Source organism: Pristiophorus japonicus, chromosome 1 (assembly GCF_044704955.1).
Source record: "Pristiophorus japonicus isolate sPriJap1 chromosome 1, sPriJap1.hap1, whole genome shotgun sequence".
Lineage (NCBI taxonomy): Eukaryota > Metazoa > Chordata > Chondrichthyes > Pristiophoridae > Pristiophorus > Pristiophorus japonicus.
This window is the reverse complement of record NC_091977.1, coordinates 199,745,656-199,762,540: the sequence shown is the minus strand read 5'-3', so window position 1 is coordinate 199,762,540 and position 16,885 is coordinate 199,745,656. Positions and strand designations below refer to the sequence as shown.

Below are 16,885 nucleotides of genomic sequence, written 5' to 3'. Positions count from 1 at the left end.
TCACGGTGTCCACGATGAGGCAGGTGGTTGTGAGCCTGGTGGATGAACTGGTAATGTGTAGTGTGATTGTTAAACCTTTGCTAATAAACCAACTAGTTCTTCATAGCAAGGTGTTTGTAATGAATATAATGACTCAAGACTTGTTACTGTAAACTGCCTCAGGTGTAAACCTGATCCAACTTTATTCGCGCCCAAAGTAACCGGCGTGACATGGTATCCGCGCTAATATACCAGTGACCGCGCACGCACGCGTACAGCCCAATGTCCTCCGACTGTGGCACCCCCTGGTGTCTGGTGACCCCAAGCATAAATACATAACATCCCCTTTCAAGCTCTTAATATCAGTCTTTTTACAAATTAAGACGGTCTGGGACTTTCCGCTCACGAGTTGATCGTCTCAGTTCAACTTCAGTTCTAGGCGAGCGTTCTGAGTCAGTTGTGACTGAAGGCTGAGTAACCGATCAAATGGGAGTGGTAATGACATTTCAGAGACTGGAGGTCCAGTTTCATTAATGACAGCACAATCCTCTGATGAATGAACATTGGTTGGTTGGTCACTGACTGCATCTTCCTCAAACGGTTCCAGTTCATCAGTGTGCCGCAGTTTTATCTGATCAACATGTTTCCTGCATGTTTGCCCATTCTTGAGCACGACAATAAACATTCTGTTACCCTCCTTGGCTGTAACAGTACCGGCGATCTACTTTGGATCTTGACCATAGTTCAGTACATAAACCGGATCGTTCAGAGATGTCACGTGACACAGCAGCACGGTCATGATTCCCTTGCTGACTTTGACGTCTGTTTTCAATACTATCATTCAAATCGGGATGAACGAGAAAGAGCTTGGTCTTGAGACTTCTCCATCAGTAGTTCAGCAGGGGAGACCCCAGTAAGCGTATGAGGTCTGGTCCTGTAACTGAGCAGTATACGGGACAAGCGAGTGTGCAGTGAACCCTGAGTTGCACGTTTCATACTCTACTTGATCGTATGAAAGCACGCTCTGCTTCACCATTAGAAGCAGGTTTGAATGGGGCTGACCTCTCATGTTTACTACCGTTTAGTTTCATGAACTCTTGAAACCCCAGACTTGTGAAGCATTGTCGCTCACAGCAATGTCCGGCAAACCATAAATAGCAAACATAATACGAAGACTCTCAATAGTAGCTGTAGATGTACTGGATGACATAATAATACATACTATCCACTTTGAATATGCATCCACCACAACAAAAAACATATTTCCCAGGAAAGGGCCCACAAAGTCAATGTGGATCCTCGACCATGGTTTGGATGGCCACGACCAAAGACTCAGCGGAGATTCCGCTGGTACTTTACTTAGCTGCATGCAAGTATTGCACTGATGCACATGATTCTAGATCAGAGTCAATTCCAGGCCACCATACATGAGCCCTAGCAATGGCTTTCATCATGACAATACCAGGATGAGTGCTATGTAGTTCACGTACAAATTTCTCTCTAACTTTCTTAGGCATGACAACACGATTACTCCACAGTAAACAATCTGACAATGGACAGTTCATCTTTGCGACGGTTGTAAAGTTTGGTCTCATCACACATTTCCATATGTATTGCAGACCAATCACCACTGAGGACACAACGTTTCACAACCGATAAAATAGGGTCATGGCTGGTCCAGATCCTAACTTGTTGAGCAATGCAAGGTGTTCCTTCACTGTCAAAAGCATCCATTACTAACAGTAGATCTGCAGGTTGAGGCGTCTCCACCTCAGATGCGGACAACGGCAGACGACTTGGTGCATCGGCACAATTCTCAGTGCCAGGTTGATGACGAATAACAATCATAGGTAGACAATGTCAGCGCCCACCTCTGGATATGGGATGATGCATTGGTATTAATCCCTTTTGTTTTCCGAAAACAATGAAATGAGTGGCTTGTGATCCTTTGCGAGTGCAAAACTAAGACGAAACAGGTACTGATTCATCTTTTTGACCCCATACACACAGGCCAAAGCTGCTTTTTCTACCATGCTGTAAGCTCTTTACGCCTTTGACAAACTTCTCGAAGCATACGCAACAGGTTGTAGCTTACCCAACTCATTTGCTTGTTGGAGTACACAGCCAATCCCATATGATAAAGCATCACAGGCCAATACAAGACACTTATACAGATCATAATGAACAAGCAACTTGTTTGAACGGAGCAGATTCTTAGCTTTCTCAAAGGCTCTATCTTGAGACACACCCCAGACTTAGTTGTCGCCTTTTCTGAACAGCACGTGCAGTGGCTCCAGTAAAGTGCTCAATCTGGGTAAGAAATTACTAAAGTAGTTGAGTAGCCCAAGGAATGAACACCACTCCGTCACATTCTGAGGCCTGGGTGCATTTTTGATGGCCTTGGTTTTCGAATCAGTAGGCCTGATGCCATCAGCAGCAATCTTCCTCCCCAGGAATTCAACTTCAGGTGCCATGAAGACGCACTTCGAGCGTTTCAGCCTGAGTCCCACTTTGTCCAGACAATGTAGGACTTCAAGATTGTTCAGATGTTCAGTAGTATTGTGACCTGTGACCAGAATGTCATCTTGAAACATGACAGTTCTAGGAACGGACTTCAGTAAACTCTCCATATTCCTCTGAAATATGGCTGCAGCAGAACGAATTCCAAAAGGACACCTGTTGTAGACAAATAGTCCTTTGAGTGTTGTTGCAGGTGAGTTTCTTCGACATGTCGTCAAGCTCCTGTGTCATATAGGCCGACATTAGATCCAGTTTAGTGAACGACTTTCCACCAGCTAGCCTGGCGAATAGGTCATCAGTCTTCGGTAACGGGTACTGACCCTGTTTCAAAAATCGGTTAAGCGTAACCTTGTAGTCTCCACAAATCCTAACAGTGCCATCACTCTTCAATGGAGGAACAATAGGACTGGTCCACTCGTTAAACTCGACCGGTGATATGACCCCTTCACGTTGAGTCTATCAAGCTCAATTTCAAACTTCTCGCTCATCATGTAGGGAACAGACCGAGCCTTATGATACAGGCCTTGCATCCAAATCCAGGTGAATCTGCACCTTGGCTCCAGTAAAATTACCAATGCCCGGTTCAAACAAAGAAGGAAACTTCTTCAGCATTTGAGCACGTGAAGTGTCATCCACCGATGACAACGCTTTGAATCATTCCAATTCCACTTGATTTTCTCGAGCCAATTCCTGCCGAACAACACTGGACCATTACCGAGGACGATCCATAATGGTAGATCATGAACCACACCATCATATGACACCTTGACTACTGCACTGCCAATCACCAGTATGCGTTCCTTAGTGTAAGTACGTAACTTGGCATTGACTGAACTAAGCTCAGGCTTCACAGCCTCAGTGTCCCACAGCTTGTCGAATGTCCTTTGGCTTATTATCGATTGACTCGCACCCGTGTCCAGCTCCATTGATACAGACACGCCATTCAGCTTCACATTAATGATAATCGGCTGGCTCTTTCCCAAGAACGAATACAGACCATACATTTCCTCTTCGGGTTGTGTATCCGGGCCAGCATTGGACTGGTCATCAGCAATGTGATGAGCGGCAGCACGCTTACTCAGTTGTGGGCACATTCTCTGAAGATGCTCCACTTTCGAACAGCCATTACAGGAGTACTGTTTAAACCGACACTGATGAGGCCACTGATTGCCCCCACAACGCCAACAGGGTGAAATCGGATTCGTACCAGTTGGCGGTCTTTGAGCAGCTACAGGTTTCGCATAAGCAGTCAAGTAGATCCTGCCATAAGCAGCTCTGCCAGACGACAACACAATCTTGTTTACAGTACTTGCCGTGGAGTTCCGACTCTTCGATGATATCTGCCTCAAATTATCAGTAGTCATGCATGCCTGGGCAGTCGTGATGGCCTTGCTCAAATCCAGCTTCTCTTCGGCCAATAACTTCCAAAGAATCACATCGTGGTTGATGCCTATCATGAAGAAATCTTGCAGCATGTCTTCCAACATGTTCCCAAACTTACATGGCTCAGCAAGACTTCTCAGGTCAGCGACGAATTCTGACTCATCCTGGCCCTCAGCACGAACATGCATGTAGAAGAGAGAGCGTGAGATGATGATGCCCTCTTTTGGCTTAAGATGGTCGCACTAAAGCGCACAAATCCCCATATTCTTTGTCCATTGGACGTAAAGGCGAGAGAAGATTCTTCATGAGGCCATAAATTTTTGGACCACAAATGGTGAGGAAAACTGCCCTGCTCTGAACTGTATCAGCCTCTCCCTCCATTTTGTTGGCCACAAAATACTGATCCAGGCAGTCGATAAAATCCGCCCAATCCTCGCCATCCGCAAATCTCTCCAGAATTCCAATAGTGCCCATTGTACATGCGAAGGTTCTTAAGTTATCTCGTCGCCAAATGTAATGACTCACAAGACTTGTTACTGTAAACTGCCTCAGGTGTAAACCTGATGCAACTTTATTCGTGCCCAAAGTAACCCGCGTGACATGGTACCCGCACACTTATACCAGTGACCACGCACGCACATGTATAGCCCGATGACCTCCGACAGTGGCGCCTCCTGGTGTCTGGTGACCCCAAGCATAAATACATAAGTGTTGTTGTGAATTCTTAAGCAAAGAACCCATGAAGCTAATCCATTACAAAAGGTTTCCAACAACCACAACTGTCTTCCTTTGTGGTTGACTCCAGCCATTAGAGAGATTTCTCCATGATTCCGATTGACACCAGTTTAGTTGAGCTCCTTGGTGCCACACTCGGTTGACTGCCTCACCTCTCAACTTCAGCTCTTGTGTTGAAGGCGAAAATTAGGTCAGGTCAAGTAGTCCTGGCAGAACACATTGAGCATCGGAGAGTAGGTTATTTGTAAGTAAATTATGCTTAATCGTGCTGTTTATAACTCCTTCCATCACTTTACTGACAATTGTAACTAAGGTAGCAATTGGCTGGATTGGATTTGTACATTTTTGTGAACAGAACAAACTTGGTAAACTTTCCAGATTGTTGGTTGGATAACTGTGTTGTATCTGTGGAGTGGAACAGCTTGGCTAGGGGATGTTGCTGGTTCTAGAGTACATGTCGTCTTCACTACAGCCAGGATTTTGTCGGGTGGAGTCTTTGTGGTGTTCACTAACTCAGTTGTTTCTTGGTGTCGGGTGGAGTAAATCAAATTGTCTTAAGACTGGCATCGGTAATGGTGGAGACCTCGGGAAGAGGCTGTGAAGAATTATCCACTTGGTACTTCTGGCTGAAGCTGGTTGCAAGCAATGGGAAGCATGACATCATAGTCTCAAAGTGAATCCTGTTCTCATTGTTCATTCTTGAAATTTGTGCACTCATGCTGGGCTCCGCCATTGGTGAGAATGGGGATGTTCACTGAGCAGCCTCTTTCAATTAGTTGCTCAATTATCCACCTCCTTTAACGACTAGATATCTAGATATGGCATGGCTACAGAGCTTTGGTCTGATCTGTTGGTTGTGGGATCATTTAGCTGTAGCATGCTGTTTCCACTGTTTAGCATGCATGTGTTGTAACTTCACTAGGTTCGCACCTCAATTTCAGGTATGCTTGATGCTGCTCCTGATGTGTTCTTCTACACTCCTCACTAAACCAGTTTTGGTCCTCATGTTGAGGATGATGGGGGATGTTCCTGGTAAAGGATTCCATTGCTATCAAGTGACCCCTGCTGGAAGTGAACATGGTATCGTGACTATGATGTCCCCCGTCCCATTATTAAATAGCCTGTTGACAATTACTATCACTAATCATCCATGAAATAGTAAGCATTTGGGTGAGACATCAGAAGAATGCATGCACCTATAGAACAATGCTCCAGCATAAGTCATCCTAAGAGAAAAAAGGGTAATTGGAAGGGAGGAGGCGGGGGGGGGGGAGGCGTAATAACAGTCAAGATATGAACTGTGTATTCACCAGGCAGTAAGTGTGTAATATTTTCCTCATGCACTTTTTACCCTTATCATAATTGTAGTAATTTGCAGCTTGGGCACTTGTTGACTATATTGTAAGATTTGCTTATACCTAAAATTTATGTGCCACTGTTGACTGTCCTTCATTTTGTATTGTTGAATTATTTCGACTCGTGCCATGACCGTGCACTGTAATATTACTTCCTATATGTGCACCATGATTATGACTCTGGGGAACTTGCTTTTGTTGAGGAATTGATATTAGCTAGGGTTAGTTTACATGTGACGAGGAAGAATGAAGGCATACATGTTACATCTGTTTTGTTATACTGACCAGTATGGGATTGTAAAATATTCCATTTAAAGATTTTGTTTTGAACTCTGATCACTTAATCCCCTCTTTCCCACCCCGTTTCCCATCTTTCTCCTCCCCCCTCTCTCTCCCCCCCCCGCCCCATCCATTTGTATTTATTAATTTTCTCCCCTTCCAGAGTGTGGGAGAATCTCTCATATCTTTTAATAAGAGATCATAGATCATTTTCACATATAATAAAAATTCATGTTGCAGGAATCTCTTTGTTGTTTTGCACACTCACCAGGTCAAATTTCATTTGTATATATTTTTTTTTAAAACAGGAGAGTCTGTACATAGAAGAGATGATTCAGATCGGTGTGTCTCTGTACCCCAGTCACCTGGAAGTTCAGTTGGTCCCATTCCTACAACCTCAGATCCTTCAATTCCTTTTGACTCTGATCGGATGGTATGTAGTAGACCTGACTTGATTTAAATGTCAGATTTGCCTTTGACCTACACATTGATAGTCTTGATTTGACAGTTAAATTGTGTGCAGTGAAGTAATGCGGGATGCTGGAGGTTGGCCTTAGTGCAGCAAAAGTTTTCTTTCCCCAGCTCCACTGAGTTTCCAAACTCTGCCACTCTATTACAGATTAAGGGAAATCAAATTGAGAATCTTCTAAGAACAACCCTTTTCATGGCACTTTAGCTACTGAGATTATTTCCACTGGGACAGAGAAGGCTGAGATGAAACCTAATTGAAGGTTTTAAAATTATGAAGCAGTTTAGTAGGGTGGTTGGAGGAAAAACTATTTCCACTGGTTATGGAATCGGTAACTAGGAGTCACAAAGAGAAGTTATGTGAAATTTCTTTGTAGATTATAGAATGCTTTGCCATGGAGAGTAGTTTTGAGGCAGTGAGCTTTGCATCTTTTAAGGGAAGAGTAGATAAATATTTGAAACAAAGATACAGAGCTATGGGGAGAGAACAGGACAGTGGGATCTTTGGATTGCTGTAACAGATATCACACGCACTACGCTGCAACTGTGGATAAATGTTAAATCAGCATATCAAGATCTGTTGGCATCTGCGGCTTGAGATCTATTTCATGTAAACTTCATATGTGGCCCATGGTTTTCCATGGTATATACTTAAGTGGCCCATGAGGACAAGAACTTGCACACTTCTGCCCTATGTTGTGCCAGTTCCTTGCTTTAAGGGTTTCTGTGATTTTTGTTATGCTTAACTGTTGCCACACAAGTTCGCAAGACTTTAGTTAAAAGTTTATATTCCTTTCTACATAAAGTTAAATTCAGAAGTTTGCTTTTGTCACCAGATAAAACGGCAGTTAGATAATGTAACCACAGGTACTACCTGAAAACACAAATCTTTATTGTACTCCAATGCCATGGATGAGTTGGCTTATCCAATTTATTTCCCGCTGGATCCTATATGATTTGCCTCTGATGCCATGTCCAGTTCTAAGTTTTCTATCAGAAGCATTAATTGAAGCCCAATCTGTTGAGTGAGGAGCTTGTTTTTTCTGATCCAAATTTGTACATGTTGTGTAAGTTTGGCTTGTTGACCTGTAATGTTTTGTTTTTATTTGTAGCTTTTCTGAGATGTATACCATGTGCAGTTTTTTCTTAATAGTAAGAAGCCACAGAGAATCTCAACCAGTGAAATTGGTGCTTTCTAGTTGAACATAGGCAAATTAGTCTTTGCTGAATTGTCAGTGAATCCAGAGTAGGATAAAAGAACAAATACTACAGCACATTATCCAGATTGAAATAGTTTTCAAGCACAATGCAAGTTGGGCTTACAATTCTTTCTACAGACGTTTGCAGAAAACCAAAGCTACATTAGGTCTCATTGTTTTCAGCCCATGCAGTTTTCGTCATCTGAGAAGAACTTCCGTGTCTTAACTTGCCTCACTAATACCCAGTGTTTTAAATCCTTGAAGAAATCATCATCATCATTAGCAGTCCCTCGGAATCGAGGAAGACTTGCTTCCGCTTTTAGCATGAATTCTTAAGTGGCTGTACAGTCCAATACAAGAACCACAGTCTCTGTCACAGGTGGGTCAGACAGTGGTTGAAGGGAAGGGTGGGCAGGGAGCCTGATTTGCCGCATGCTCTTTCCGCTGCCTGCGCTTGATTTCTGCATGCTCTCGGCAACGCTACTCAAAGAGCTCAGCGCCCTCCCGGATGCACTTCCTCCACTTGGGGCGGTCTTTGGCCAGGGACTCCCAGGTGTCAGTGGGGATGTCGCACTTTATCAGGGAGGCTTTGAGGGTGTCCTTGTAATGTTTCCACTGCCCACCTTTTGGCTCGTTTGCCGTGGACGGGTTCTGAGTAGAGCGCTTGCTTTGGGAGTCTGGTATCTGGCATGCAAACTATGTGGCCTGCCCAGCGGAGCTGATCAAGTGTAGGTCAGTGCTTCAATGCTGGGGATGTTGGCCTGGACGAGGACGCTAATGATGATGCGTCTGTTCTCCCAGGGGATTTGTAGGATCTTGCGGAGACATTGTTGGTGGTATTTCTCCAGTGACTTGAGGTGTCTACTGTACATGGTCCACGTCTCTGAGCCATACAGGAGGGCGGGTATTACTATGGCCCTGTAGACCATGAGCTTGGTGACAGTTTTGAGGACCTGGTCTTCAAACACTCTTCCGAAGGTGATCGAAGGCTGCACTGGCGCACTGTTGGATCTCGTCATCAATGCCTGCTCTTGTTAATAGGAGGCTCTCGAGATAAGGGAAGTGGTCCACGATGTCCAGGGCAGCGCCGTGGATCTTGATGTCTCGGGGGCAGTGCTGTGCAACGAGGACAGGCTGGTGGAGGACCTTTGTCTTACTGATGTTTAGCGTAAGGCCCATGCTTTCGTACGCCTCGGTAAATACGTCAACTATGTGCTGGAGTTCAGCCTCTGTGTGAAGAAAGCACCTTCATTGACTGGTGCTTCTGCTGCAACGTGATGATTCAAGGCCAATACAATTTATCTCACCGTAATTTAGGATTTATTTTTCCCTTTTACCAATATGCAGACCTGAGGCTTTGGTCTTTGCATCAAAATAGAGTCCTCATAAGAAACATGAAGACCTGATTCCTATCCACTTGACAATAGCACAGCAGTCTAAACTACAAAATTGTGCTCTCTCTAGCCAATCTTTGTTTAGGTCCAAATATTTAGCTCTTCGGTTTAAAAGAAGGTAGACCTACCTTTACATAGCACCTTATCAAATCTCTAAGTGCTTTACACACACACAATTACTGGTCGGTATAGTGGCTATAATTTTGCACACCAGATCCCATAAGTAACATTAAGATCAAGGACCAGTTAACCAGATTGATATTTCAGTGGTGGGTGTGGAGGTGGTGATGTTGGCGATACTGGCCAGATAATGAGAACACATCCTGCTCCTTTTCCAGTAGTGACTTGGGATTTTGTAACATCCATGATGCAGACAGGGTCTTGACTTGATATCTTATCTGAAGGATAGCCTCTACCACAGTACTGTTCTGGAATATCTAAATTACATGCTGGAGTGGGCTTCAACCAACAACCTCTGCCTTAAGTCTCTTAAGATACAGGAGTGGTGCCAGAGGACTGGAGAGTTGCAAATGTTACACCCTTGTTCAAAAAAGGGTGCAAGGATAAATCCAGGCCAGTCAGATTAACCTCGGTAGTGAAGACGCTTTTAGAAAGGATAATCAGCAAAATTAACAGTCATTGTGGACAAGTGTGGATTAATTAAGGAAAGCCAGCACGGATTTGTTAAAGGCAAATCGTGTTTAACTAACTTGATAGTTTTTGATCGAGGTAACTGAGAGAGACAATGAGGGCAGTGCAGTTGATGTGGTATACATGGACTTCCAAAAGGTGTTTGGAAAAAGTGCCACGTAATAGGCTTGCCAGCAAAAATTGGCCATGTGGTTAATGAAGAAAACTGTAGATTGCAGGAAGATATCAGTGGACTCGTCAGGTGGGCAGAACAGTGGCAAATGGAATCCAATCCAGAGAAGTGCGAGGTAATGCATTTGGGAACGGCTAACAAGACAAGATATGTTTCTATAGATATAGCCCTTACTACTAGGGGGATCAAGGGGTATGGCGAGAAAGCAGGAATGGGGTACTGAGGTTGCATGTTCAGCCATGAACTCATTGAATGGCGGTGCAGGCTCGAAGGGCCGAATGGCCTACTCCTGCACCTATTTTCTATGATTCTGTGTTTTCTATGTTTCTATGAATACACAATAAATGGTAGGAGACTGAGAATTGTAGAGGAACCTTGGTGTGCATGTCCACAGATCCCTGAAGATAACAGGATAGATAGATAAGGTTGTTAAGAAGGCATACAAGATACTTGCCTTTATTAGCTGAGGCATAGAATACAAGAGAAGGTAGGTTATGCTTGAACTGTATAAAGCACTAGTTAGGCCACAGCTAGATTACGGCGTGCAGTTTTGGTGGTCACATTACAGGAAATTGGTGATTGCACCAGAGAAGGTACAGAGGAGATTTACAAGGAAGTTGCCTGGACTGGGTTTGTTTTCTTTGGAATAGAGGAGGCTGAGGGGAGACCTAATTGAGGTGTATAAAATTATAAGGGGCCTAGATAGAGTGGATAGGAAGGATCTATTTCCCTTAGCAAGAGGGGTCAATAACCAGGGGCATAGATTTAAAAGAAGTTTAAAGGGGATTTGAGGAGAAATGTTTTCACCATCGGGTGGTGGGGGCCTAGAACTCACTGCCTGAAAGTGTGGTAGAGGGAGAAACCCTCATAGCATTTACAAAATACTTCGATATGCACTTGAAATGCCATAACCTACAAGGCTACAGACCAGGAGCTGAAAAGAGGGATTAGGCTGGATAGCTTTGTCGGCCTAAACGGACACAATGGGCTGAATAGCTTCCTTCCACATGTGCTGTAAACTTCTATGATATGAAAGTTGAAGCCCATTGAATAAAAGGGACAGTGGCAGCATGGATACAAAATTGGCTAAGTGACAGGAAAGAGAGAGTAATGGTGAACAGTTATTTTTCGGACTGGAGGAAGGTATACAGTGGTGGTCCTCGGGTTAGTTCTAGGATGTATATTAATGACTTGGACGAGGGTGTACAGTGCACAATTTCAAAATTTGCAGATGACACAAAATTTAGAAGTATAGTGAACAGTGAGTAGAATAGTGATCCACTTCAAGAAGACATAGACATAGGCTGGTGAAATGGGCGGACACGTGGCAGCTGAAATTTAACGCAGAAAAGGGCGAAGTGATGCATTTTGGTAGAAAGAATGAGGAAAGGCAATATAAACCGAAGGGTACAATTCTAAATGGGCTGCATGAACATGGAGACGTGGGGGTGATGTATGTGCACTAATTGTTGAAGGTGGCAGGGCAGGTTGAGAAAGAGGTTTTTAAAAAAAAGCATACGAGATCCTAGGCTTTATATTTACGAGGCATAGAGTACAAAAGCAAGGAAGTTATGATGAACCTTTATAAAAGACTGGTTCGGCCTCAACTGGAGTATTGTGTCCAATTCTGGGCACTGCACTTTATGAGGGATGTGAAGGCCTTGGGAGAGGGTGCAGAAAAGATTTACGAGAATGGTTCCAGGGATGAGGGACGAGACAAACATAGAAAATAGGTGCAGGAGTAGGCCATTCGGCCCTTCGAGCCTGCACCACCATTCAATAAGATCATGGCTGATCATCCACCTCAGTACCCCTTTCCTGCTTTCTGTCCATACCCCTTGATCCCTTTAGCCGTAAGGGCCATATCTAACTCCCTCTTAAATATATCCAATGAACTGGCACCAACAACACTGCAGTAGGGAATTCCACAGGTTTACATCTCTCTAAGTGAAGAAGTTTCTCCTCATCTCAGTCCTAAATGGCTTACCCTTATCCTTAGACTGTGTCCCCTGATTCTGGACTTCCCCAACATCAGGAACATTCATCCTGCATCTAACCTGTCCAGTCCTGTCAGAATTTTATATGTTTCTATGAGATCCCCTCTCACCCTTCTAAAATCCAGTGAATAAACATAAGAACATAAGAATTAGGAACAGGAGTAGGCCATCTCGCCCCTCGAGCCTGCTCCGCCATTCAATAAGATCATGGCTGATCTGGCCATGGACTCAGCTCCACTTACCTGCCCGCTCCCCGTAACCCTTAATTCCCTTATTGGTTAAAAATCTATCTATCTGTGACTTGAATACATTCAATGAGCTAGCCTCAACTGCTTCCTTGGGCAGAGAATTCCACAGATTCACAACCCTCTGGGAGAAGAAATTCCTTCTCAACTCGGTTTTAAATTGGCCCCCCCGTATTTTGAGGCTGTGTCCCCTAGTTCTAGTCTCCCCGACCAGTGGAAACAACCTCTCCGCCTCTATCTTATCTATCCCTTTCATTATTTTAAATGTTGCAATAAGATCACCCCTCATCCTTCTGAACTCCAACGAGTAAAGACCCAGTCTACTCAACCTATCATCATAAGGTAACCCCCTCATCTCCGGAATCAGCCTAGTGAATCGTCTCTGTACCCCCTCCAAAGCCAGTATATCCTTCCTTAAGTATGGTGACCAAAACTGCACGCAGTACTCCAGGTGCGGCCTCACCAATACCCTATACAGTTGCAGCAGGACCTCCCTGCTTTTGTACTCCATCCCTCTTGCAATGAAGGCCAACATTCCATGCGCCTTCCTGATTACCTGCTGCACCTGCAAACTAACTTTTTGGGATTTCTCAAGAGTTTCATGCCCCCAGGTCCCTCTGCACCTCAGCATGTTGTAATTTCTCCCCATTCAAATAATATTCCCTTTTACTGTTTTTTTTTTTTCCCCAAGGTGGATGACCTCACACTTTCCGACATTGTATTCCATCTGCCAAACCTTAGCCCATTCGCTTAACCTATCCAAACCTCTTTGCAGCCTCTCTGTCCTCTACACAACCCACTTTCCCACTAATCTTTGTGTCATCTGCAAATGTTGTTACACTACACTCTGTCCCCTCTTCCAGGTCATCTATGTATATTGTAAACAGTTGTGGTCCCAGCACCGATCCCTGTGGCACACCACTTAAATACCGATTTCCAACCCGAAAAGGACCCATTTATCCCAACTTTCTGCTCGCCAGCCAATTCTCTATCCATGCTAATACATTTCCTCTGACTCCGCATACCTCTATCTTCTGCAGTAACCTTTTGTGTGGCACCTTATCGAATGCCTTTTGGAAATCTAAATACACCACATCCATCGGTACACCTCTATCCATCGTTATATCCTCAAAGAATTCCAGTAAATTAGTTAAACATGATTTCCCCTTCATGAATCCATGCTGCGTCTGCTTGATTGCACTATTCCTATCTAGATGTCCTGCTATTTCTTCCTTAATGATAGTTTCAAGCATTTTCCCCAGTCATAATTCCTCTGCTCTTTTTCGATATAGTGCCACGGGATCTTTTACGTCCATCTGAGAGGGCAGACTGAAAGACTGCACCTCCGACAGTGCAGCACTCTCTCAGCACTGCACTGGAGTGTCAGCCTAGATTTGTGTTCTCAAGTTCCTGGAGTGGGACTTGAGGCTGAGTACTCTGACAAGTAGCTCACCTCCTGGTTCATCAAAGCTTCTCCAGTCAAATTCGGCACTGTGGTAAACATAGAAAATAGGAGCAGTAGTAGGCCGTTCGGCCCTTCGAGTCTGCACCGCCATTCAATATGATCATGGCTGATCCTCTATTTCAACATCATATTCCAGCTTTTTCCCCATACCCCTTGATGCCTTTTGATTTCTAGAAATCTACTTCTCTCCCTCTTAAATATATTCAGTGACTTGGCCTCCACAGCCTCCTGTGGTAGAGAATTCCACAGGTTCATCACCCTCTGAGTGAAAGGATTTCTCCTCATCTCGGTCCTAAATTTCCTACCCCGTATCCTAAGACTGTGACCCCTTGTTCTAGACTTCTCAGCCAGGGGAAACATCCTCCCCGCATCCAGTCTAGCCAATCCATTCAGAATTTTATACGTTTCAGTGAGATCCCCTCTCATTCTTCTAAACTCAAGTGAATACAGGCCTAGTTGACCCAATCTCTCCTCATAAGACAGTCCTGCCATCCCAGGAATCAGTCTGGTGAACCTTCACTGCATTCCCTCTATGGCAAGTATATCCTTTCTTGGGTAAGGAGACCAAAACTGCACACAATACTCCAGGTGCAGTCTCACCAAGGCCTGTATAACTATAGTAAGACATCCTTGCTCCTGTACTCAAATTCTCTTGTAATGAAGGCCAACATACCATTTGCGTTCCTAACTGCTTGCTGCACCTGCATGTTTGCTTTCAATGACTGGTGTACATCGACACTCCCCAAGCCATCACCATTTAAATAATACTTTGTCCTATCATGAAAACATCATCACCTCCAAGTTCCCCCCCCCCCCCTCAATTATGTAGCATCATGACTTGGACATGTACAAATAATGCCATTCTTTCATGATTACTGGGTCAAAATCCTGGATTTCCTTGTCTAACCTCATTGCATGAACACCATTGCCACAAGGACTGTGGTGTTTCAAGAACAAAATCCACCAACTCCCTTCCAGGACACTGGCAGGTTTGTGTGGGGCTGGTGTTCTCCCTCACAGCGGCCGCTGTGTTGGAATATTGAAGTATTATCAGATTATATCATTGGCCTTATCACTTAGCAGGAAGTTTTTTTTGGAACCTTTTACAGAGATAGATAATTGCTAACCCACTTGGAAACTAGCATGCTGGAAGCAAGTATTTCAGCCAAGTGGTTCTTGGGTCTTTACCCATGCCTGTGTTTCGACATTTATTGTATTGTGAAGGTACCTCCTTTGAACTCCCTTTGTTCCACCTGAAGGACCCAGATTTTGTCGTCAGCACGCCGCTGACCTCTGAGAAAGCTACCCACAAAGATCTAGTGATCTCTGGCATGGATTTCACCTTTTCCGACATTGATTTCATTCTGGCGTCATGTATAGCAGATCCTGGCATCCAGCAATAGTGGTGTCATCAAGCAGGCTTAGGAGCCAATCACATTTAACATAAGAACATAAGAAATTGGAGCAGGAGTAGGCCATTTGGCCCTTGAGCCTGCTCTGCCATTTAATAAGATCATGGCTGATCTGATCATGGACTCAGCTTCACTTCCCTGCCTGCTCCCCATGACCCTTTATTCCCTTATCGCTCAAAAATCTGTATCTCTGCCTTAAATATATTCAATGACCCAGCCTCCACAGCTCTGTGAAGCAGAGAATTCCACAGATTTACAACCCTCTGAAAGAAGAAATTCTTCCTCATCTCAGTTTTAAATGGGCGGCCCCTTATTCTGAGACTATGCCCCCTAGTTTTAGTTTCCCCTGTGAGTGGAAATATCCACTCTGCATCCACCTTGTCGAGCCCCCTCATTATCTTATATGTTTCGATAAGATCACTTCTCATTCATCTGAACTCCAATGAGTGTAGGCCCAACCTACTCAACCTTACTTCATAAGTCAACCCCCTCATCTCCGGAATCAACCTAGTGAACCTTCTCTGACCAGCCTCCAATGCAAGTATATCCTTCCTTAAATACGGAGACCAAAACTATACACAGTACTCGAGGTGTGGCCTCACCAATACCCTGTACAGTTGTAGCAGGACTTCTCTGCCTTTATACTCTATCCCCCTTGCAATAATGGCCAACATTCCATTTGCCTTCCTGATTACTTGCTGTACCTGCATGCTAACTTTTTTGTGTTTCGTGCACAAGGACCCCCAGGTCCCTCTGTACTGCAGCACTTTGCAATTTTTCTCCATTTAAATTATAATTTGCTTTGCTATTTTTTTCTGCCAAACCTCACATTTTCCCGCATTATACTCCATCAGCCAAATTTTTTCCCACTCGCTTAGCCTGTCTATATCCTTTTGCACATTTCTTGTGTCCTCACAATTTGCTCTCCCACCCATCTTTGTATCATCAGCAAACTTGGCTACATTATACTCGGTCCCTTCATCCAAGTCATTAATATAGATTGTAAATAGTTGAGGCCCCAACACCGAACCCTGCGGCACCTCATTAGTTACTATTTGCCAACTGGAAAATGACCTATTTATCGTGACTCTCTGTTTTCTGTTAGTTAGCTAATCCTCTTATCCATGCTAATATATTATCCCCAACCCCATGAACTTTTATCTTGTGCAGTAACCTTTTATGTGGCAATTTATCGAATGCCTTCAGGAAATCCAAATACATCACATCCACTGGTTCCCCCTTATCCACCCTGCTCGTTACATCCTCAAAGAACTCCAGCAAATTTGTCAAACATGATTTCCCTTTCATAAAACCATGCTGACTCTGCTTGATTGAAGCATGCTTTTCCAAATGTCCTGCTACTGCTTCCTCAATGGATTCCAGCATTTTCTCAACGACAGATGCTAGGCTAACTGGTCTATAGTTTCCTGCTTGCTGTCTGCCTCTTTTTTTTTAAATAGGGTGTTACTTTTGCGGTTTTCCAATCCGCTGGGACCTCCCCAGAATCCAGAGAATTTTGGTAGATTACAATCAATGCATCCACTTTCTCTGCAGCCACTTCTTTTAAGACCCTAGGATGCAAGCCATCAGGTCCAGGGGACTTGTCTGCCTTTAGTCCCATTATTTTACCG

The 16,885-nt window shown here is 44.2% G+C and overlaps 1 protein-coding gene across 3 annotated transcripts in view; it reads left to right on the top strand.

Annotated features, from left to right (window-relative positions):
- Positions 1-16,885, top strand: part of poc5 (POC5 centriolar protein homolog (Chlamydomonas)) — a 173,609-nt gene that overhangs the window by 127,415 nt on the left and 29,309 nt on the right. For all 3 annotated transcript variants that reach the window (XM_070886119.1, XM_070886104.1, XM_070886110.1), the window contains exon 10: positions 6,560-6,684. In XM_070886119.1, coding sequence (XP_070742220.1) covers positions 6,560-6,684 — 125 coding nt within the window. The remainder of the gene's footprint in view (positions 1-6,559; positions 6,685-16,885) is intronic.